Consider the following 25,231-nt stretch of genomic DNA (forward strand, 5'->3'; position numbering starts at 1 on the left):
CTGGGGCCACATTAGCTTTGATGAAGTCTTAAGCAGGATTTTGAGATCCCTCGAGGTGAACGATTTACTTTGCAACATCAGCAACACCTGAAGGTGATGATCATCACAATTATTTTATTGTCCTCCAGTTCAAAATAATATAATGTCTATTAATGTTCATTGTTTTAGCTCTGGATGTTGATTCTTCAACATGAATACTAGAGGAGGTGGAGTAGTTGTACACATAGCTCTTCATTTTCACACGTGTTTGTCACCTTTGCAAACTCTCAAATTCCATAAGTGTCATGTATATTCTTGAATACTGTAGTTCAGGAAACTTGTCTGCAAAGTAGAGTGGGCAGGTACAGCATTGTCAAAGCAGACATACCGCTCAGCACTGTTTAGAGTCTTATTTTGAAGTGCTGAAGGAGAAAGGACAGCCAGTGCTATTTCCATCTTCCCACCCAAAAATGTTCCCTCCTCCCAGGGAGGAATAAGGAGCATGGTGGTGGGGTCCCCTTCCTCTCTCAGGTGGTAGCTTGCCTCGCTCTTTCTTCTGCATAGCAGGTGAAGAAGCTAATGATATGCCACTTGAGTCAGGGGGGCAGTTTGTATGGCTACTGTTTAAGAGCACTTTTCTGAGAGCAGTGTTTTTCTGCCGCATTAGTAATGCTGTGTGTGCATCAGTGAAGTCTGCTTCTCCCTCCCTGCAGTCCCCTTGTTTCAGAGAAACACACAGTTAACTGTTGTCTACCTGACGCAATCACTTGCTAATTCAGTGGCATCAAAAGCTCGGCTGAGGTAAAGATTGCCCTGAGGTAAGTTCCCTCATTGCTGCTTGCAATCAAAGCTAGATTTCTTTGGGTTTTTTTAATCTAAATTTGAAACTTGAGGGCAAGTTCAGCTTTTTTCATCTGGTAGAGCAGATGGCTCCCAAGTGTTAAAGTTTGTGCCCCTCTTCTGGATGCAGGTAGGTTGTACAGCCCTTTCAGACTACTCTGAGTGAACAAGGTGAAGGCAGAAGTTAGCATCATTCCTATGATCAGCGTTTAACCACAGTTTTGTGGCATCGCTACCTCTTGTCTGTGATCCCCTTTTCCATTGATCTGCCTTTAAGCTTTTTCCCAGATCAGTAAGTGCTACCTCAAGCAGTAGATCAGACTGATAATGGAGAAAAGGGCTGTCACTGCTGTGAAAGACAGCTGATGTGTGCTTGCTTAAAAAAGCAACACAAATAAACTTCTCAGCGCAGTGCAGATAGAGCTGTGTGACCTCAGGCTCTCCTCTTCTCTCCCTCTGGCACACCACATTTGTCTTTTGCACCTTTGGCTTTTTACAGCGTATCAGGAAGCACCTAAGCATCCAAAGGATGCGAAAGTGGTATTTCCCACAGCAAAGCATCTATTGTCTGCTACCGTGTTGGATTGGTCCTGTGGTCCCTCCACTTTCACGTTCCCAAGCTGGTCTGCATGCTCAGCGGCAACCTGCATCGCTGGGGTTTCTAATCTTTTATCTTTTAATTTCTGCCCATTTTCATAGTTGCAGTGTACTATGGGCAGAATGAAAAAGAGAAACAAGTATTTTGACAATATTAGTAGCCTGGCAACCATAAGGCTTTCCTGTAGCTTTGCAGAGGAATTTGGAGTACTTATTTTCTGTACTTCCCCGTGCTCATGCTATGCACTGTGTACTAGAACTCCAGTTCTGCAACTGATGCCATGAAAGTAGGTTGCTGTGCTCAAATCCAGTGTTTGCCTGAGTCTTCTGAGTTCAGTTTTAGCACTGGTGAGACAGCATACGCATTGCTGGTTTAGACTGCTTCCAACGTGGGTCACCTATCGGCTGTCTCGCCCTCTTCGGAGAGGGGAGTGGGTGAAATCTTAACACCTGTGTTCCTAAAAACACAGAAACAACATGGTAAGAGAACACTTACCTATATCAAACTGGGCTGCTTCTCAGGCGAGAGAAAAAGGAAAGGAAGTTTTCATGTACCTCATGACTTCCCTCCTTGCCAACTCCCTGGCCACACTGGCTAGACCTGAACGCTCAGAAATCAAAGGTTCTTTACAACTGGTACAAAAGGACATCCCACAGCTGAGAAGTGGTTCCTAAGATATTTTGGATTTTGCTGTGTCAAAGATGACTAGTCCAAGATTTTTATCACCCTTGTAAAACATATCAACACTTCCACTTTTCTCCCAAATTTTTCCTCCCATTTCAGCAAACACTACATTAAACCAAATTCTGTTACATGTTCATTTATAGAACAAGCTGTCTCCTCATAATATTTATGTTTGATTGCATCACGTTCTTTATGCAGTTCAGGAGGCATTGCAAACACACAGGAGCAAAAATGTTTCCCAAGCAAAACACCACACTCTTCGGCACACGGAGGACTGACCTGCGTGGGTGATATTCAGCCAGAGCGCAGAGCCCGTGGAAAGTCTGCGGTGCTTAGGGACACCATTGGAGAGGGAGGGCTGGGCTACGTGGACCTTTCCTACACATGTAGGAGGGATGCAGGTAGGGTGGGGAGGCAGAGAGGTCCCAGCCTGTTGCAAGATGTGTTAGTGTATAGTAGTGGCCAGGAGAGCGCTACGAAAGAGCTGCAGACAGTTGGCTGCACAAAAGCACAGAGCTGCCGTTTGGTTTGTAGCGCAGAGATGGAGCTGGCAGAGCTTTCTGGCCTTCCATTTGTGGGCTAGAAAGGCAACAAGTTACCTGGGCAATCATCCCTCTTCTGAGGGCAACCAGATAGGGCACACAATGTACCCCCTCGGGCTCCCTTGTGAGAGCGCTGCATGCTTTTAAAGAAATTATTATTAATCTGTGTTGTAACAATTTTTAAAGGGAGTAACTGATGTAGGCTGGTAATCATTAGCTGCTGAGCCTGACATCAGTCCCAGGCAAAAATATGGAACAGATGATACAGGGACTGAGCCAGAAAGAATGGAGAGATTGAACACAAATAATTCCAATTAACATGGGTTGGAGGAAAAACAGGTTTGAAGGAATTATTTCATACACTTATCTTGCTGCATTAGAAGAGGTTTGGCTTGGTTATGCTGTGTAGAACCTAAAATAATACAAAATATGTTATGTATCAAACGAGTTATTCAGTCCCTAAATGCCAGGCTTTGAAATAAGAGTATATTTTGGGAATCGTTACCACCCATCAGGTGTGATTCAGAAAGTATCCAGCAAGAATTGGTTATTTGCTCCAGGCTTTATGGTGCTACTAGCAGTGACTAGCAAGAAAATACAAAACTGTTCTTAGGCAAGAAACCAATGTGTTCATTATGGACAAATGAAAAGCCATTCCCATCAGAGGGGAAATAATTTAGGTCATGGTTACAGATTGGGACACTCAGTGTTGAGAAGCAGTGATTTTGAAACATACTTGCATAATAATAGCATTATGCTGGAAGCATATGCTCAGCTGATGAGCTCTGTCACAGAGCTAATGTACATTTTAAATATATTTGCAACATTGAAAGATCTTGTTTTACTCTGGTTTGAGAACTAGAGCGCGGGGATGCTAGATAATCCTTGGTGCGCCACATCTTTCTGGAAACATGAAAATCTGGAGAGGATTCCAGAAAACCTTGTAACTAAGCAATCTGAGTTACTGTGAAAGTCTGATGAAAGCAAATTTCTTAATATTCTGAACATCCTTTGCACCTCACCCTAAAATCCCTTAACACTTTTCTAACTATAACAATCCTACGAAGAAAACTGTCTCAATGTTTCTTACTGGAAAATACTCATTTGGACCTCTTCATCCCCATTTATGATGAAATATCACCAAGATCTATCTGTAGAGGTGCATTTTTGGGAACACTGGTTTTTTTTATATATATTAGATGTGTGTGTGTATATATATATTACATGCAAATACTGGTAATAGGCAAATCTAAACATATTTCAGATTAGAAAAAAGAAAGTAACTATTGTTTACCACCAGGGAAAAACAATATTGCACAACTTAAAGCAGACAGACTGCTAAAAAGGCTGGAAGTCAGGGGTCCCAGGTGTTAGAAAGCCTCTAGCAAGATGCTTCCTAATCAACACTCAGAATTCCTCCTTCCAGTTTTAATAACGGCTCTGTTTCCACTGGAGCTACCTGCATCTCCCTTAATTGCTGCCTGTCGGACACTACGGTATGGCAATGCTGATACATACAAGCCTTGGCTACCCTGCCTCATCAGCAGGAGAAAAGCTTGTTGAAATAATGCCCATTATACTGTTTTTCAATGCACACGTAGTTAAATGAAAGATGCTCAGTTCTTTTTCATCATCCCAGAGTCAGCACCAGCCAGAGCTCCCGTGCAATGCCTTAACTCATGTTTCTTTTATGTGGTAAGTACCAGCGAGTGGGGCTGGTGGGGGTAAGCCAGAACCAATTAAGTCATTTATCTCCACTTGTGCCAACGGAGGGCAGATTTTGGTGTTATTCCAGTGTCTCTGAAATCAGGCACCATCCTCATTCCTCAGTGTTGCTGTAAGCCTGACAATGTAGCTGGAACTCATACAGGGCCGCAGTGAAGACTGTGGTTAAAAACCGCTTTGGTGTTCTGCCTGGTAGGAAGGGTTCATTAGCTGAATTCTGGTGTGTAAGAGGCAAATTACTGGTGCTGCAAGGAACCGCTTTTCAGTCTTATTATCTTTGCTTTATGCAGCTGGTATGGTTTTCTCCCCTGTGCTCTGATGAGAGATAGTTTTCTTAAATTTTATTTTTCAAAAAAATCATCAAGAGGAACCTTTTAGTCCTGTCTTTCTTCAAGTTTATTATGTTTGTCTTTGAGTGGCACCTGAGAATTCAACACCACAGGGCACCCCCTGCCAGGAGAGGCCCCTTGGGACAAAAGAGCTGGAGGCAGCTGAGCATGTTGTGGGGAGGGTTAACGCTGTGTCAGAGCACACAGCCAGGGTCTGCCTAAAATAATGAGCAGTTCATTAGGCCTTAAATAGACTATGTGCATGATAGTATAGCCTACTGATTAGGGTGCTCACCTGTCCTGCTCAGTTCTTACTCAAAATGCTGAAGGACTTTTTTTTTTTTTTTTTTTTTGGAAGGAAAACTAGAAAGAAGTGCTCAGCCCCATGCCACCATGCTATAGAGAGGTGCCGATACTGCTTTATTCTCTATGCAAAAGCATCACCAGTGTTTCCCCCTAAACCCAACTGGCAGGACCAAAATCCCCACACTTGTACTATACTGGCAAACAGATCTGGTTGGTTTGACCATTGAAAGGTAGAAGAAGCAGGAATTTATCCCTTCAGGCAGAAAAGAGGATTGAGTCAAGAACCCCCAAACTGTTCTGCGTCCTGCCCAAGCTACTGCATGGATGGACAGAAAGGGTGTCTTCCATCTAAATACTGGTTTTGTGTGGGATTTGGTCTGGAAAGAGAGCCACAGTAACACGAATGACAGGGTACCTCGTTATCCAGTACTGTGAGGAGAGGGTGAGAGGATAAACTTTTTTCCCCAAACATGCATTCCTTTGACAGCCCAGTATCACCTGAAAAGACACAGGCTGCTCAAAAAGTGCAGTCTTCGTGCTGCTCTCCAGGACTCTAAAAGGGACTGGACACCATTTCTCCATCAGTGTAAGTGCTAACAGGGCATCGCTATGGTGCAGACCGCTGCGGTGGTATCCCTAAGCAGGCATTTAGGTACCAAGGACGAACACTTCAATGTACGGGTAACTCAGGTGCCTGTGTGGTCAGGTAGCAATGAAGGAGGGGGTGGAGGACTGTGGAACTGAGCTTTTGTGGATCTAACCATGTGTCTGTAAAAAGGAATAATTTCTCATGCGGCTCTCCTGTTACCCCCTAGATTATGCCTGTAACTGATCTGTTTGCTGGGTACTGCAATGATGGGGAGCCTGAGGCTTGCTTTACACCATAGCTGGCCACCTCCCATAGGGCACGTTGTTCCAGCTACTCCGTGTTTTCAGGATAAATGTCCTTCTCCTACACCTTGTTCTCTTCCAAGCTGCAACAAATGGAAGAAAAGACTTTGACCATATTGGAAATAGCTACCACACACAACATATGCTTTCTTCATAGCAAAGGGAATGGGAGTCAAGAAGTCAGGTCTGAGTGCAGGCTGTTGTTGTAACCTTTTGCTCACATTCCCAAACAATGCCCTATTGTTATGTTGTTTCCTGCAGATTATCCTAATAACCAGTGAGCAGTGAAGCATGAACACGTGTTCAGGCTTCTTAGACTGAATTCTGATCTAATAAAATGTGTCAGCTTTTTAAAGGCTGATCAAAAATGCACAAGAAGGCAAACTGGATAAGACAGAGCACAGGGAATTTTGCTGTAACCCTCAAAACTTGAAAACTTCCTGGAAGAAATGGATTTTATACCTGACAACACATGATGCTTGCTTTCTTTTCAGCTATTTTATGATTTGGCAATTAAATACGTAAATTTCTTCTCTGAAAGGGCATAGTCTGATGTTGATAGTAGAGCTTTCATAAAGGCTTGATTGCAGTTATAATAGGGCTAGGATTTTTCATGCACGTGAAATACACAGCCCGAGTCCTCGCGTGGTGCATGAGCCAATACAAACGCTGATCAAGTACCTCGCCGGGGAAAACAGGGAGACCTAGAGCCGCTACATGGTCACATCGCTGCACACGTGCTGAAGAATTCCAGTTGTTACTGCACCAGCAAGTTTGTAATGTATTAGATATAAAACTGATTGTCACTGAAATACATCTTAGTGACTTCAGTGGAACAGCGCCAAAGATGAGCTGAATGACATCTCATTTTGGCAATTCAGTACCAGGCTATTAGCAGTAGACTATGATGTATGCACACAAATGTTCTGTCTGCGGAGAAGGTTGCACGCCTCATATTCTGGGTTTTCTTTTGTCCTTTAGACTGCCTCATGTTTAATGAGCATTAACCTGGAAGGTACATAACGTCATGGCACTTGGAAGGGTTTGCAGAAAGGGTCTTGCAGTCAGACAAATTAAGTCAATGTAAAAATTGACAGACCAGCCTAAAATAACTTTGGAAAGGTTATGGATTTTTCTTAACAAGGTGTTATGGTCCATTAACTAACCAATGTTACTAGACAACACAAACAAAAAATGCCTTGCAGAAATTGTGGATCCAGTTACCTTATATTAGCTTAGTCAACTTGATGGGGAAAATTATTTATAAGATCACCTAATATTTATCATATGATAAGCAAATGCCAGAGTTGTACAGGTGGCCTGCACTGTAATGTTTCACCTACTAGTCTAGTAACAGAATACTTTAAAACTCAGATATTTAATTTTCTTTCTATTAAACTGGCAAACAGATCTATCTGATGTGTTTTCCCAGCTATACCTTTTCCATGGATTTGAACTGCACCAGGTCTGTCTGCTGGAACTCCTATTTAGACTTCTAAAAATTTCATAGGATTAATAGGATGTTTTAACACAAACATCTGTGCACTGAGAAAGCATTCAGTGGTGTTAGCCACACAAGAAAATTTTTACCTTCTTACCTGGGCCAATATTCAACTGGCTGGCATCAGTTTAGCATATCTATACACAGATATCCATGAGCCTAAATACATTCACTTTATAAATTATTTTACTTAAACTGATCCAGCCCTTGCCATAGACATGACCTGCCTTGTGAGGCCAGGAATTAGTAGAGTGCTGAGCAATGGTTAACTCTCTGTACCTTTGAAAAAATTAACTTTTATTAGCTTGAGCTGCCGGGATCTGATCTCTGACAATGTAACGTGATTTTTAACCACTCTTTGTCTTGAATTGAATGGAAGTCTGCCTGGATCCAGGTGTAATATCCCATGCTGAGACATTTGGCTTTTGTGGAATTCAGCTGCGCAAAATGAAGGTGGCCCTGTTTCATCCCTGGACCATAAGGCGATCTCTCCTAAAGGCTGTTCTAGAAAGGAACAAGTATTTTCTCTGTATACATTGCCGGGGGTGGGGGGAAAGAGAGGGGGGAAAAAAAAAAACCCAACCCACTCTGTGCCTTCCTTAAATGCTAATTCTGCATACCGCACTCTGATTTATGTTCAGCATGTCAGAATAATGGGGATGGAAAGCACAGGACACACTTCTCGGTCACATAAATACATTGTAAAACATCCTGAAAGTTTTTGGCATGTCTCCAGCAATGGATCATTAAATAAGAGGAATAAACAAAGAAGGGACTATCAACCTGACCTCCGCATAATGTACTTAATGACTGCCAGCTACATTCACGAATTTACAGGCGCTGGGTTTTATCACTATGTGTGAATCAAGGTTGCGTTTCATATTTACTGCACAGTTCATGGGAAAAAGAAGACACTGACATCTCGTGTTGTATTTTAGGAGTTTAAGTGAGTGGGATCTGTGCTTGAGAGTGCTTAGGACCACCCCCCACACCTTCTGGTACATCACATGTGTAGGCGAGACTTTATATAAACTTTTCGTTACTGTTTTGGTAGAAAACAACTATTTACTGTGGTACACAGCTAATGTGCGAGGAACTGCGTCAGCTTTTCTGGAAAGTAACTGTTTAAAAAGAGAAATGGAGTGGGTTTGGGTGTCTTATGTAGGGTATCTTTTTCCTGTTGTCTTAATGCCATTAAGACCTAGCAAATAAGGTGGCCAGCATTTACATACTCCAGTGACAGGAACGTCCTACACCAGATAGCGCAGTTCTCTAAGTGACTCTACAGAAAACACTGGAGCATAGGGCCAAGCTGGATTTTGTGGATCTTACCGCACAACCAAAGGTACCTGCACTGCAGCCAGAGAGCTCAGCGGATGCTGTTTCCAGTGCCCATGAAGGCACTCCTGCGTGGCACGGGGCTGCTCCTTGCACCCACCCAGGGTTTTAGAGGGCGCTTGGCATCACAGCCTGGCTCCTGATGATGTCAGGGACTGCAGAGGAAGCAGCGAAGGCTCCCTGGGCAGGTCATGTTTTTGGAAATGTATATTTTCTGCCTTTGGGAATGGGTCGTCTTGGGTAATTTTTTTTTCTACACACAAATACTTATAATAAGCACTGTAAAACTAAGTCATTTTTCTCCCAGTAAGTAACATCACAGTAAAGGTCTTATTACTGGCTCTCCCACATCAGTTTTGCAGTTTCTATACAGGAATGTATTTCAGTGAGCCACAGAACTGTGAAAATATCTGAAGTACAATTTCTTTTAAATGGATTTTTCTTACAGACAAGTTATCTTCCTGGGCATTTCTGTGAAAGCTTCTGTCAGCCCAACTTAATCAGATTGTAGCTGAAAACAATAATATTACATTTACATTAATTTTAAGTCTCTGCATTTTTTTCCCCCTGCAGCCCATCTGGCTTTAATGCTGCTGAATTTTAATTCAATGAAATGTGTTCATTTTAACTAATTAAATGTGCTGCATTAATGATCTGCTATATTAAACAGGTAGTTAGGAAAAAGTGTAATACTGATGTTTAGTCTTGGTAAAAGCACTTTTCACAAGAACCATATGGCATTTCTCCTTTGGTTCATATAATTGTTTTAGTTTTCTTATGTGTGGGTTTTGCAACTGAAGGAGCCTGAGCTAAACACGATCCGGATCAGCACAGAAACCACCCCAGGACTAGCGTGGTTAAAGCACCCTGGTTCCCCTGATCACCAGCAAGTAAATGAATGCTACATGAGAATTTAAAAAGCAAAATCAGGCCAACAGATTTACACTCGATTTAAACAATCGCCGTGTAGAGACCAAATGCCATGTGTGCAGGAGGAGCTTGGGGCAAAGCTCCCCAGGCCTTCTGCCTCGTTTGAAGCAGCCTTCTCCAGGGAGATGTTAGCAGGTCACTGGATCACAATTACGACTACTGCACATCAGCAAGGGTGTGAAACCTGACCCCTTATAACCCTCTCCAACCACAACAATGCCCTCAGTAAGATGAAAGTTAAACAGGGATGATGTTTTCAACATCAGGGATGGCTTTAGAAAAGGATGGTGTGTAAAACCTATTGAGAAGAAAGCTACATCCAGTTTGGAGAATGAAAGACCATAGCTGATTCTGAAGGTTCAAAATAAAACCCCCAAACAACTTGGGAGTTAAGGGGAGGGAAGAAAGTGGTTGGCGTGTATTTAAGCATGAAATTGGATCTAATTGTGTCTTTGAACCAGTCACACCTTTTCGACATTACATCTAAAGCACAGGTCCCAGCCACCAAAGTCAGGATCCACCGAACCCATCAGTGTCCATCAGCTTTTGTGACCCTCTTGGCTGGCTGCTCTTCACTGGCAGAGCAGGTTGCATGGTTTGCCAGCCCCACCTGCTTGCCCGTGCCCCTGGCTGCTGCTTGTGAACCCCACAGACCTCATCAGCCCTTACAAGGAGCCACAGCTTGGGCAAGCACCGCAAAGCTGATCCATGCCATACCACCCTTGCGATACATTTTTGGGAAGAAAAAGATGGTGGGCCCAGTGCACAGAGACCCAAGTGGCAACTTTTCCTCTTCTGTCCCCACCTCCCAACTCCCTGGTGACTCCATCCCCCCAGAGAGCTGGGGAGCAGCTGAAGCTGCAGAGCTGCGCGGTCATTCCTGGCTAAGCCCCGGTCCTCCTCAGGGCCAGCAGGTAGGTGCAGCCACACACGTGTTTGGAGGTGCCAAGAGGTTTTGGTCTGCCTTCCCAAGGAAAATGGGCTTGCACAATAATGCTCTAGTATGGTGGCCTCTAATGACAGCTCTTGAGCCCTGGTGGGAGCTGGCACCAAACCTGGCAGAGGACAACCAGCCTGAGTCAGTGCTCTGCAACTGCTCGTGTGTATCTGCAGCCAGACGGACCCCCACAGAGCCAGCAGGGAGGGGACATCGCTCCCCTGTTAGACTGCTGATACTTGAATTCCCTCAGAGGGGGATGGTCCACCAGCCCCACTCCTGGGAAAACTTTCAGTCAGCGTTTGCCTTTTATTGCAAGGCAAGAACTGTGATCAAAAGCCACAAATCCACAGAAAAATCAGGCTGTGCAAAAGCAGAAGATTGATTTTACACCTGTGGTGGTTTTACCCCAGCTGGCAGCTGAGCACTACCAGCTGCTCGTTCACTCCCCCCCCCCCCCATCGGGATGGGGGAGAGAATTGGAAGAGTTAAAGTGAGAAAACTCGTGGGTTGAGATAAAGACAGTTTAATAGGTAAAGCAAAAGCCGCACGCACAAGCAAAGCAAGGAATTCATTCACCACTTCCCATGGGCAGGCAGGTGTTCAGCCATCTCCAGGAAAGCAGGGCTCCGTCACGTGTAACGGTTACTTGGGAAGACAAACGCCATTGCTCCGAACGCCGCCGCCCCCCCCCCCTCTTCCCCCAAGCTCCTTATAAACTGAGCATGACGTCATATAGTATGGAATATCCCTTTGGTCAGTTTGGGTCACCTGTCCTGTCTGTGTCCCCTCCCAACTTCTTGTGCACCCCCAGCCATCCCGCTGGCAGGGCAGTGCAAGAAGCAGAAAAGGCCTTGGCCCCACGTAAACACTGCTCCACAATAAGTCCATAGAACAAAAACATCTCTATATTATCAATGTTGTCTCCAGCACAAGTCCAAAATGTATCCCCGCACTAGCTACTATGAAGAAAATCAATCCTCTCAGCTGAAACCAGGACACACCCTTGATTAGGACACTTTTAACCAGTTGTATGTTTTTCTAATGAATTGGCAAAGGTGCAGACCAATAGTTGTAATCATAGTAGGTGCCAAAAGGGAGTTTTCTGTGATCGAAGACTGCCCATGGCCAGGCCAGCTGCTTTGGATCAGCTGGAAGAAGCAGACCATAGATAGCAGCAAGAGTCTGCCAGGCAGAAGAGTGCAGCTGAGCAGGATGCCCTCGCGCCTTGTGTAGCACCTTCCCTCCCCCATCACACCGGACGAAATGTGGAAATCCTACCTTGGGGCTAATAACCCTTCCCTAGGACCAGTGAGGGGTACTCACACGCTATAATAATAGAGGCTGTATAAGTGCTGCAGATGGAAAGTGGATATTGGCTCAATATTTGCAAAATGGGAATAATAAGCCTGGTCTTATTAGAAGAATAAGACCATTTGGGCAGCGTGCGGTGCAGGAAAGAACATGATCCAAGGAAAGGAGAGCACCTCCGCCACTGGCCCCGAGTCTGTTACTCTGCAGACACTGATGAATTAAGTGTATAGTGTCATGCTGTGCAGGGTAAGTGGAACAGACACAGGGAGATGTCTGACATATATTTTGAGGTGTATTTAATATTGTAGTGCTTCCGGATTCCACTAGCATGCTAGGGGTTTTGGCCTCAAACCAATGTTTGCATCAGTACCATGTGTCTCTAGAACAGCAGTGCTTACTTTAGAGCTGGCCATGAAAATAGTTTCCATCATAACCCCTTGTATTCACATGCTTCTTATATTTTATTTTATTTTGAAAATCCTCTTTTGAGTCAAAAATTTCCATTCCGTATCTTTGCCAAAAGGTGAAGTTTCCTCCCTCCTCCTCTTTTTCTTAAGCTTGGAGGAAGAATCTTTCAGATGTTTTTGAGTCATGGGAGAGTGGAAAAAATGCATTTTCCCAGTAGGGTAAAATAAGGTCCACATTTTCATAGTAGTAGAAACATGGGGAGAAATGAAACTGAAGGCTGAAATTTGTGGTTTGGTCTAGAGATTTCTGTAGTAAACCAGCTTCACAGGGAATGACTTTGATTTGCTAAAGGCAGAGGTTATTCTGATTTTTGGCAGTTCATCAGGCATGGGTCCAGGTTTCAAGCTTTGCTGGTGTTCAGAATATTGTTTAAGGCAGTGTCTTTACAGCTGCCCATTTAAAGAGGAAAGAGCTGGTCCCCTGTGGTCTTCTGTCCTTCGGAGCTAATTATAGTCCAGTGATACATTTAAATTCATTCTAAAATCTGACTGAATGGAGAGGAACTAGAGGAACAGTTGTGCCAAACACTTTTGAAAGTTTTTTTTCATTCTCACTCAAGTCAGCAAGAGCAAATAGATGTGTTGAAGTCACGGACAGGCTCTGGCACTTTGAAAGGGCCAAAGTGCATGACAGTGTATGTACACACAACTGGCTCGAGAAACTGAGAAACTTCACTTGGTATGACTGCCAAATTTTTTATTGATGTCTTTTTTTCCCCCCTTACGTAGGCTAGGAAACATCAGTGTAAAAATCTGTGCTACGTGCAGTTACACTGAATCAGTTAATAAACAGAAGGGGAAAGAAAGAGGTAGGCATCTAACCGTCATGCTGATGAGTGATCCTGCACCCCTATGCTGCCTTCTATTACTGATTTTTCTTGATGACAGCTGTAGCTCACACACTAGTGGTAATCCCCCTCCATGTATTCTAGAAAATATACAAGATGTGAACAACTATTGGGCTAACGGTACTGTTGTGACCTTCAGATTTACATGATCTGGCGTTTCTTGCAATTTTTAGCCACGCAGCGCACGCATTTCATTAAACCTTTCGCTTGCTGTCATTCAAAACCTGCTCTAAGTGTACATACATCTGGCAAAGGCATCCAAAATTATGTGTTTATTTTGCTTCGGTGCCAAAAAGCAGTGATTCATTAAGGAGCTTGGAGCTGTAGAGGGAAAGCCGCAGCCAGCAACAACCACACTTGCCCTGAAGAGCAGAAAGCTGTGTTTTCCTAAGGAAAATGGTTAGTGCAGCTGGGCTAGCATCATGTCTGACTTCTCTGAAGCGAGGAGGCACTTCTGGACAGGCTGGAGAGCGCAGAAGTTCTCCCGGATAATTGGGCTTTGCTGCAGCAGCAGCAGGCAGGAGGCATCCAGAAGCTGCCATTAAGCCCAGACGGGAGGGAGAGAAAAAATGCCTGAGGGGAGCCGGTCCAGCTGGTAGGAGCCTTTCCCTGAAATGATGAATTAGGGAGCTCCAGTACTGTGACCACTGCTATGGTGAACGCAACGAAAGGCACCACAAGCCTTGAGAGATGAGGTGGAGGAGGAAAGGTGGTGTCCCACAGTAAGAACAGACCTCCAGCTGCTTTTGGCTGTACTACTTGATTTTCTCTGCTGGGGACATGCCAGCTTGTATCAGTAAAGGGGCCAGTCCGCTCTGTTTATTGTAACTACTGATACGAACTTGCAGTGGCTAAAGCCTTTCAAAACCTGGCAGAAACCCGACTCTTGAGGAACCCTACACTCCGGCACGTCATTTTTACGCCATTGCTTTCTTCTTCCCCAGTGGCTTGAACTAGGACAGGCAGAATGCTATTTATAATTTTTAATGTAGTCCTTTTTGTCTTTCATCGTAAATCTGGAACCCTGGACAAAATTGATATCTGGTGACAAACACACGCTTGATTGGAAAATGCCTGATGGTTATTTTCTGCCCGGAAAGGAAATGCTGTCCTGTATTGTCACAGCACTGCCACTGCACGGAGAAACGCAACCCAACAGAAGGTGCTGGCATCAAGGAGCCAGTATGAGACACAAAGGAAACAATCACATATGAACAACATTAATATCGAGAGTTCATGTAATTAACAATCATAAACATGTAGAAGAGTTTTTGAAAAATTAAAGTTTAAAATTTAAACCAGGACTGTAGCATTTAAATTATTAAGTATCAGTGTGGGACCTTACAGATTTTGGGTAATACGTCATGCCATCTACTGCGGGGTTCTTCAGCTTTTTTCAGGAATATCTGGTCTAGGGTTAGGGACAGAATGTGATCTAGTATGTCAGTTCCCCTTGGTGCTTTGAACAAAGACAGAAGGTAGCTTTTTTCCAGCATCAACTGCACAGTGCTTAGCCCTTAAAAGAAGGCAAGATCCTTGCCCTGAAGAACACACTTTTCTTAGAGCGTATTAATTTTCAGTAAATTTAAATTAAAAAAGCCCAACACTCTTAGTGTCAGAAGGGTCTGATTAATCAGGATCTGAATCTTTCATTTGCTCATCTTTCATAATCTTGTACAAGAAGTTCTCCAAAACCTGGATTACACCACTTCTGCTACTTACGTCATAAGCCTTTAGGCAGCTGATAACTTTTAAGACAGTAGATGTGAAAGTAATAATACCCAAAATAATTACTGAAATACTCTGGGTCTGTGAGAAAAAGGAAGCCTGCATAGGCCAGGCTTGCTGAAGCAAAGCAAGGGAACTGACTCCAGATCTTCGCAAGGGAAGTAAACAAACGTTAGCAACAACCGTGGGATGGGGGAAAAGTCAGAGAACTCAGAGGGATACAGAGTTTTAGAGTTTGCCTTTGAGAAACATTAGGGAAGGCAAATACTTTTGAAAGATACTGTGGAACAGAAGTGGGGTGGAGATGAAACGTGCAGAAATTGAAGTGTTAGAAGAAAGTGCCGTGGGGGGAGCAGGGCAGTTTCTGACGCTGAGGATCATGCGCAGGAGATGAGTAGATCTGCTCTCCGTGACTCCCAAAGTGTTTGTGTTGGGGCCATTTTCTTTCTATTTTCTGCCTTTCAACCACACACATTATGTAAATTACTTTAAAAGCTCAGTGCGTACAGTACCACAAGAAACTGCAAACTGTTATGAAAATGAAAATGGAGATTTTTCAACATACTTGCAATGTTCATGTCTGTAGAAGTCTTTCCTAGAAAAACTTGCCAAGCGGTTACTTAATATAGGCAATAGTAATAGTAAGTTAAAGGCTATAACAAAAGTTACAGATCAAACCACATGAGCAGATCTATAAGCATTCATTATTAACCATTTAAAATCATATTGATGCAGCTATTGCAAAAGTTTCCTCCAGGTACAGATAGCACCCCCAAGTCAAAGAGCACAGAGGCCCACGGCTGAGGGCGCACAGCCTGGATAATAAATTATTGAACTGCTGTTGCCATGAATTGTTTACCTACTTCCCAGTGTCCAAAATTGGCTTACAAATTGTTACAGTGAATAATTTAGAGTAGCAAACAAGTTTGCAAGTGCATAACCTATTTGCAGATAATTTGTGAGCTGAAAGAATGTGTGTGTGCCAGATCACCAGGAATGAGTTTGCCCAGCTCTGCTCTTTTCCCACCTGTGATGGCAAACAGTTGGTAAGGATAAATAAGAACAGACATCGAGACAGGAGTTGAGATCACCTGAACAACTCTGAGCCCCTCAGGTCTCCCATAGAGCACAGAGTGCTACTTGTCTCCCAGTGCAGACTTAATCTGAACGAGCAAATCTCATCCAAGAAATGTCTGCTATATGTTTTAATCAGAATAGCCCTCATTTGCTTATTAACTCCTCTGGTACAAGGCTTTGAACCTCAGCTTCCAGATTTAGAGACTGAACTGCAGAAGCTCCTCTCAGTTATTCTGTATAGATGCCTTCCATTCTACTATGTAGATAGCATGTACAGTGGGTTTTTCTGAGGGAGAAAGACACGTGATGATCACTCACAAAGATAGGAGGAGGTGACACTGGCAAGAACATAGCATTGCTAAGCCATTAAAAGTAAAAAGGAACACTTAAAATATTTTAAAACATTTTCAACAGAGAAAATAATCTAGGGTTATTACAAAAGTCCCTGATTATTAAAAGGAAAGGGCCTAAATTCCCGATACAACACCAGTATAATTCATGAATATGGCCTGTGATTTTATTTTGACAGTGTCTGTTTAAGAACTGTTTAAGATTCAGTTTCCCAGAATTAGCTTTTTTGCTCAACCACAGCTGATGTTCTAGTCTTAAGGGAACAAACTGATTTTGGTGTTGCCCTCCCCAAACTCTTCTCCTTTGTAACTGTAAGTTCTCTACAGGCAGGTACAAATTCAATGTCATTGTTATAAACCTTAGCATGACCCATGACTAAAAAAATTACTTAGCTTCTTGCTCGTGTTTGCTCATGTCATAACATTTGCATCATTCACTGAATGGTACAGCTCTGCAGCCTGCAGGACACGGTGCTGCTCATCTTCCAGCAGTTCTGCGCGCTGACTGGAGTTGTGAGTGGGTGTCCACACATGAAAAGACCTGTCTGGATCATTTCTGTTCTGGACTCAGTGCCACCCTCTTGGTTTGTCTTGATAAGCACCTGGTAATATTTTTTTTCCTGTTGTAAGGTGGAATGCATTTGCCAGTCCTGCATTACGAATCCTGACATTAAATGTGATCGCCCCTCCTTATAGCTTCTGTTATATTTAGTGCCATAAATTAATCTCGGTGACTGAAGGAAGAGTAATACAAATTCATCTTTCTAAATCCCTCTTCACTTTACATGAACCTACACAACTTTAAAAACTGGGCAATAGCATCCTACAAGTTGTAGGTCATCTGTTGCCATCCATCGTGCCAGTATAGTAAACACACGGAAACGCAGCTGTCTTTGAAGCTTTATTGATGGGAAGGAATTTGCTCTTTGATACGTGACATAGATTATTGTGTGTATTATTTCATTCTGACTTGGGAACAATTTTCAAGGTTTACATTCTCTTCTGTGAAAAGATCATAACACAAATATAGCTCTACATAGGAGAAATGTAATATATCTTTGCTTTCAACAGTCCAGTTTCTCTCATAGCTCACATTGGTAGATGTCTTTTCATACAGTGTTGAGGATTCAGGGTTCATTCCCTCCCATTGGTGAGTCATAAGCTGAATTCTTAAATCAAATGGCTTAAAAAGCAGGACCTAAGCAGAAAAGTGCTATTTTTTTTTTCTGATTTGATGATCAGTAATGACTGTGAGTAGTCTGAGATGTATACATTGCCCCTTTGTATCTTTAGGCAGGGAAAAAAGCAAAAAGAGAAATAACTGTTGTATGGACCAGTACTATGTTATGTATTCAACTAGTATTCCCTGCTCAGGATCAAGAGAAAGTATTCATTTTTGCCCACTTTATGAAAGCTGAATAAAGAATGTAGGATGATAGTATTGGGTGCTCCCAGTATCTTGTCCAACAGGAATAAAATTCCGCTTAATAAGACCTTTACATTTTCTAATGCAAGTAAATTATTTCTTATTTACAAGTTGCTCTTTCGGGTAAACTTTTATAAGCAGAAGCTCCATCTTCTTATTCTGTACAACACGATGCCTATAATCTGTTAGTGCTATAAATTATCATTTCTCTTCCCTATTAGAAATGCCACCCCCCACTTTCTAAAGCAGTAACCATATCTGATTAGTTCTGCAACTAATCATTGCTAATCCCACTAAGCATTGCTGAGGTACGAAGACAGGACCCTTAAAAATGAGGTGGCTGCAGAGAAAACATATAAAAGAAAGTCACCATCATCAGTTAACTTACCAAAAAAAAAAAAAAAATCTGAACAAACACAACCACTGAACCCAAAGAAACTGGCAACTAATTCAACTACACTGGATGATGTGATAACTGTACCCATTTTATCAGCTTACGAATTGACCTTGAGGAGTTTATTACTTCACAGGAATCGTGTCAGATAGATGATACATACTTTTGCATTGTGAACCAGGCTTTTACGTAGCAGGGGAACACAAATTCCTTTGATAAAATTAACAAGATTCACTGGAAGCAGACTGGAACACTTTTATGTTCCTGTTTACAAGTGACTCCAAAGAGGTAACTCGAGTTTCTCAGAACAAACCCTTTAAAAATCATTTTTCAAGGTGCGGAATCAATGCAAAACTCTCCTGAGAAACGAGTGACAGGAGTTGGTTACTCAACAAGCCACCCTTCTGAAAGCCTTTCCTCAGGTTGAAGAAGGGACCACAAGACCATCTACCTTCCCCTTAGCTCCTGCTGCGTAATTCAGCCTGGTGCTGCTGCGCTATCCCCACTTACTCGTCTTCAAGTCCGTGCTTTGTACGAGGCCTGCGTATGAAGGGTCAGGCGAAGAGCCTTGCCTTCAGTGTTTGAATGTCCAGGATGCTATTCTCTCCTCGCAAAGGCACTGTTAGGTTAAAATGCAACACGTCCGCCTTTCCCGAGCCCATCGGCACCAGCCTTCTTCAAGCCTTTTGTTGGAGAGCACTTTCTGCACTTTCCATCTCATCTTGTGGATCTCTTTTGAGAGGTCTCCCATCATCCAGCATTTTTTTGAGGAGCAGACCACAACACTGGACATGGAACAGCGCTTTTTGTCTGATAAAAATTGCAACAACATAACAGGATTTCTACCTACCCCTTTCCTATTTGCACATCTCTATGTAAGTCTCAGCTCCCTTTTGTATCAGCACTAGCTCACTCGGAGCTTGTGTTGAATTTCACTGAGCCCCTACCCGCAGCAGCTTTCTAAGATACCTTCCTTGGCCCTGTAGGCTCTGTTGCTCCATCCTGCAAGGCTGACTTTTTTCTTCTTTTGACCCTATTAAAAATTACTTGTTTGAAAAAGCTGAGTTTATTAAATAATCCAGGTAACTCTGTGACTGCCTTGTCCTCATTATCACTCTGGTAATATTTACTCCCTCTAAAATTGCTGCCGGTGGTGATTTATTTAGTCTCGTAAAGCTATTTGAAGTAATACTCTTCTAGATTGCTGATGAAAACACTGCAGAGCCTCCCCGCAGCTCCCCAGCAGAAACAGCCTCATTAAATGCTAGTGCTACTTGGACAATTGATCTGCTTTTCATTTGGTTCTTCATCTGTTTGTGCTTTATTAATTTTGTGTTGTCCTCACTTTTTTCTCTCTTAGTAAATCAAGCACCTAGGGGAAGTCTCTTACACACAAACCCATACCTCTGGCAATTTAATGTGTAATCATACAAAATGAGGAAATAAAAGACCTGTTTACCAAGACTTATTTTCTATAAAAACCATGAAGACTAGCATTAATTGTCGTCTTTGCTATTCCCCATGTATTAGCTGGCGACCACATCACTTCTGCCTATAACTGAGGCCAGGCTAAGCACGCTGTAGGTGCCTGTGGTGCTCCTTTTGCTTCCTGAGTACGGGCCCCACACTAACACAGGTCTCCATTCCTGAAATGTCACCACAGTGCCAACACGTACAAAGATCAGCAAGTCAGAAATCTCTTCAGCCAACCCCTCGAGGACTTCCAAGCCACTCAAACCCAGTAATTTCACCACCTATCTTGCTAATAGGTGTTCTTTAGCATGTTCTTTAGACGAGCCTTGAGTGTCCTGTGGTGTACGTGCACCTCCCTGCTTGTTTCTAGGCACTGCCCAGTAATAGCTATGAGGCACTTGAGCTTGCTTGGTTTTGGTTTTTTGTTGGGTTTGGGGTTTTTTTGCATCACTGGTAACAGTTATCTGTTTGCTTTAGCATTAAGCTTGTATCACTGCTTAGATCATGGTTATGCATTAAGAAAAACAAATCAAACCTTTGTTCCTTTTGCCCTTGTGCTATGCACAATCTCTATTTCTCCCCATCTCCTCCATTAATTTATCCAATCGATTACGTCCCTTCTTGTCGCTTGCTACGGCAGAGCGTTGTCTGGATGCCGCTGTCTTAGGCTATCTTCTTTCTTTCAAAATTAAAAGTGGTCCTGTCTTCAGTTATGCACCTGTGAGAGAGGGAAGGGTTGGGCGCTTTTCCAGCGCTCTGTGCCGGCACAGCCCGGGCTGTAAGGACCCCACAAGCTGCCCTGCCCAGGCCCTCCCTGCCCGCTCCTGGCAGCAGCAAAGCCCTGAGAACTGCTCCCAGCAGGGAATCGCCTCGGCGCAGGGCGATAGGATGGCTCCCTGCAGCTGTCACACGTTTCCGCTGTACCTTAGAGGAGGGGTGGAAATAATTTTACGTCTGGACCAACGTTTTGGACTTCGGAGAAGGGCAGAGTTAGGCAGGGGCTTGGGACGTTAGCAGTCCCAGAAGGCTTGCCCATTAAGCGCCGTCTTTCCCAATCTCCGTATAATTAAGGGTGCTTTTTCTTGCTTTTTAAAAACTTACTAAAGAATTTTACGATCCCTCCCGCGCCCCTGCCCTGCAGCAGGGACCCGCCCCGGGGCGGGGAAGCGGGGGGGGGGGGGGGTGCGGTGCTGCGGCCGCGGGCCCGAGCCGACCGGCGGCCCGGCGGTATGACAGGCAGCCACCGGCCCGCAGCCGCCCCCCGCCAGCCGGCGGGCGGCGCGGCGGGGAGCCGCGGCCCCGGCGAAAAGTGAGATGGCCCCCCGGAAACAGCCGCGGCGGAGGCTGCGCGCCCGGCGGGCGGCGTGATCGCCTCCCGGCCAAGCCATGGGCCAGACCTCGGTCTCCACACTGCCCGAGCCGGCCGGCGGTGAGTACCGGGGAACGCCGGCGGTGGGACGGTGCGGACGGGACGCAACGAGGGCGAGGGGGCGCACGGCGGCGGGGAGCGGGGAGCGCGGACGGGGCGGCGGCGGCGGCGGGGGTCTGCCCGTGCTCCCCGGGGCGCTGCCGCCGCCGCCCGCCTCTTCCCTCGGACAGCAGCGGGGATGGCAGCGGCGGCGGCCGGGAAAGCGCGGCCGCTGCCCTGCCCGGCAGCCCTCGGGGACGAGGGGCTACCCGGTGCTCCCCAACCTCCTGGGGCGTGGGGCTTTTTTTTTGCATTTTTTTTTCCCCCTTTAATAAATAAATAAGTACGAAGGGGATAAAAAAAGGGGGGAAGGAAAGGAGCTCTGGCACCTCGCCCGGCAGCGCGGCTAGTAACCCGCCCATCTGGTTGCTTTTGGCTTCGGGACATTTTATGTGTAAGCACACTAGTGAAAATAAATAAATAGCGTGTGAGTGGAACTTTTTTTTTTTTTCCCTTCTTCTTCCAATAAAGCAGCCCTAGCTGTTTGCAAATTAACTTTTTGAAGATAGTACGAACTAATTGGGAATGCTGTTTGGAGGCATGTTAGGATAACCCGGTGTGTTTTAGTTACTGCATAACAGAGCAGGTCTCTTCCCACAATAATAGGATGTAGAATCTAAATTAACTCCAGTGAGGTTTGAAGTTTCCTGCGAAAATGTCACTGCACGCATGTTTTTTCTCAACGCCTGTTTCCTTTGCATCCATTAGAAATATAAACAAATCCTGTTGTAGACTTGAATTCTGAAGGCTGAACTTTATTCTTAATTTGCTTATTGCTGTTAATGTGGGAGTGTTTTGTCAAATAGGAGACAGCACGACAAATTTTCCCCTTTTTTTTTTTCTTCATGGGAGTTTCAGAGAATAGTTTTGGTAATAATACGTACATTTTCAGAAAAGCTCCATTATGCTGCCAGTGGTACAACTTCCCAGTCATGCCATCCCAGTCAAAATCTTGGATGATTTCTTCTCCTGCCAAACATTGCATTAAAGAGAAATTTGACCATTTCAATAAATTTAACCATCCCGTTTAAGATTTCTCCCAGCAGCCAGCACATTACAATTATATCAAGGTAGGCGTCGGGAAACAGATGTAAGGAAACAGATGGACCAGTTAGAAGTTTTTGTTAAACTTCCTGTACAAAAATGTGTCCAAACCCTTATGTGCAAAAGCCTATTGTGAGGGAATTTTGCCTGGGAGGGGACCCGTATCTCGACTAACGATAGCTTTGGTGCCTGCGTTCCCTCGGCAGAACACTAACGGACAGTAAGTGGGCTGGATTTCTAGTTTTAGCTAAAAGAAAATAAAAGTCATCCTTGAATACTTTCTTAACTGAAACCAAGATTTTTAATCAGAAGCAATAAAAGACAGTTATCTGAAGGTGTAAGTAATGGTGATTCTACCTCAGTGTTGCCAAGTAAATTCTAGTTGCCACCATTTTAAGAGCCCTGCACTTGTGATGAGACACTGGTAGTGCCTTTGGGAGGTTTCACAGAAGAGCAATCCCACTGCACTTTCAGCCCCGTCGAAAATGTATATCCCTAATAAGAAACCACGGGGACAGGTGGGTTTCTGAGTGACAGTCCTTTGTTTTCTCTAGCCTGCTGCACAGATATGGTCTGAATGCTTAATACATTGCAAAGTTTGGGAGGCCCCATCCAGCTCTGATCAGGGCAGGAGAATGACTTCTGTCGGTTCCTGTTCAGACGGGTTGCCCCTTAGGCAAGTAGTCCTAAAATCTTCGTTGATTTTGGCGTGCCAGCCGACTTCAAGCCATTTAAGTCTTTGACAGCTGCTAGAGATTAGAGTTGAAGGAGATCCCTGTCTTGCACACGCAGGGGCTACAAATCTGTTTTAGTGCTAAGGAATCAATAGTGCATTCAGATCCCCAGTGAGCCACACAAAAGCAGCTGTGAGAAGTTACTTGCCTGTTCGCTGCCTTTTTTTTTCCCCAGCCATGCCAGCCTGCAAGGGCTCAGATCCTGCTCTCTGATCCCTGCTGTGCCCCTGCAGGGTTCAGAGGAGCTGTTGGCTGGGCGCAGGGGAGGGCACCACTAGTAAATCACCGCAGGGCCTTCATGGTTTGATGTAGAAAACTGAAATAAAAGATTTTTTCCTGAAGAGAGAAAATACGGTACTTAGTATGGACCCCGGCCAATGTCCTGCCTTTTTTTTTTTTTTTTTTTTTTTTAAGATTTACTTTAAATGAGAGATTTTACTCTTGGAAAGGGAAATGTATACTGAAGTACTTAAACAGCCCAAGGTCCTAGTGGCACTTTCCCATTGGGTTAAGTGCAAGGCTGAGGCCTAACCATAAAACCCAAAGTCCTTCTCGACTGGACAAATGTATGCTCATACCAGATGGATTAGAGTGCCTATAAAGAGAGGATGAATCGGATTTTCATGGAACTTTCTTTAGTAGCAACACTCTCTCACTAGTTTGCCATCAGCTGTGGATGAGTGGGTGTTGAAGTATTTTGGACAGGAGGATCAGGGCTTCAGTCATCTCCCCTAACTATGAGCGGTAGATGGGCAGCAAATCGTGTCTTAGCCACTTGTGGACACCCACCAGGCAATCCTTTGCTCCTTCGTCTCTTCAGTTCCAGCTTTTCAGTCATTTAGATAAATTTTCTAAAGCTTTTTTGTTATTTGTCATGGTTAGCAAATGTGAACAAACGGTGGTAGCAAGAGGGGCTTGGGAAGACAGTATAGACAGTGTAGATACATGGAAAAGGAGGAGCGCATACTGTCCTTGTTCATCTTCCTTCTCTTCTGTGATTTTCCCACGCCTGGCAGGACTTGATTAACGTCTCTCTCCCCATTCATTTGCTGGAGTTCAGTGCTTTTGGGGGTTATCAGCCATCACATGCAAAAGCTATCATTTCTGCTTTCTGATCTACAGCTTATCAAAGGGCAGCAGAGCTGTGCACTTTATTCAGTCTTTTTTTTTAATCTTTTTGGATTTGTTCTTGGGTAGTTCAGTACCGTACCAGCCACAGTACTGGGAAACAGCCAAGTCCTCAAGTGGAAGCATGATCAGCATATTGGGAAGATAACACTTAAAAGCAGACCTACTTAGCTGGCAAAAGATTTTTGTTGCCTCTTGACTGTCGATGCCATGTCGAGAATGAAACTTGCAGTAAAAACAGACCTACCAGCGTTCCTAGGAATGGGTCAGTTATTTCAGCAGGGAGTCTGTGGAGCACAGCAGAGGGTATGTGGAGGGGCAGGACAAGCTACAAAGAGGAGGTCTTGGGAACCTCTTACCTCGACGGTCAGGGTGCTCAGCGGGGCCAGTTGAAGACTGGGGTCAGATCCCTGTGCTGACCTGCAGCTCCAAGCACGTAATCCACAGGCCGGTTTACTCTGGGGTGAGTGGGAGTTCCTCTCATCGTATACATTTTACAGAAACAGAGCACAGGTTGTCAGGTTTGCATTTCATCCTGTTACAGACCCAAAGTTTTTTTCAAGGACGTGAAAATGTACTTCGACAGCGCAGGAAAGCCATTTCACATCCAGCTCCCCCCATGAGATGAAAGCAGTCACTGGTAGGATCCTGTTGTTTGTTGACCTTGGCACTTGGTGAAATGATTACCATAGGTCAGAAGTGAGCATGTTTCTCAGACTGCTCTTTCTCATCTCTCTCAGCTTTATGGGATTTCCTGTTCATGGACAAGGAAACAGCAGCTTCACCTGTGTCTGTGCAGAGGAATTGTGATTGCCTTAACTGGGCAGCCTTATCTTAATCCTGAAATGAAATGGAAGACTAATATTTGTTTCAGCAGCTGTAGGTGTTGGTAAACAAACTAATTGGTTATCAGTGCGGCAATTTCAGGACTTGCCTAGGAAGAAAAGTTACTCCAGTAGCGCTCTTCAGTAGTAGCTGCTTGTGAGCTTTACTGAGGGTGCTGTTCCGGAGCAAGCACTTCTGTTCCTGAGGAGCTTGACATGGAGATACTCAGCCGTAGCCTTAAATTCTCATCCTGACTCAGTCCACTACGAATCTGAATGTGCAGACAAGCTCTTACAGTAATAATTCTTAATGAAGAAAAAAATGAAGTTGATTTTCTCCTTCAGTTTCTCTTCCT

The 25,231-nt window shown here is 44.3% G+C and overlaps 1 protein-coding gene across 5 annotated transcripts in view; it reads left to right on the forward strand.

Moving 5' to 3' along the window:
* PHACTR2 (phosphatase and actin regulator 2) overlaps positions 1 to 25,231 on the forward strand; it is a 144,221-nt gene that overhangs the window by 39,908 nt on the left and 79,082 nt on the right. For 2 of the 5 annotated variants that reach the window (XM_075748283.1, XM_075748286.1), the window contains exon 1: positions 20,886 to 21,106. The exons of the other annotated variants lie outside the window; for them this stretch is intronic. In XM_075748283.1, the coding sequence (XP_075604398.1) occupies positions 21,064 to 21,106 (43 nt within the window). In that variant the 5' untranslated portion in view covers positions 20,886 to 21,063. Of the gene's footprint in view, positions 1 to 20,885; positions 21,107 to 25,231 lie in introns of those variants that run through there. 5 annotated transcript variants of the gene reach the window in all.

This window comes from Balearica regulorum, chromosome 3 (assembly GCF_011004875.1).
Source record: "Balearica regulorum gibbericeps isolate bBalReg1 chromosome 3, bBalReg1.pri, whole genome shotgun sequence".
NCBI lineage: Eukaryota > Metazoa > Chordata > Aves > Gruiformes > Gruidae > Balearica > Balearica regulorum.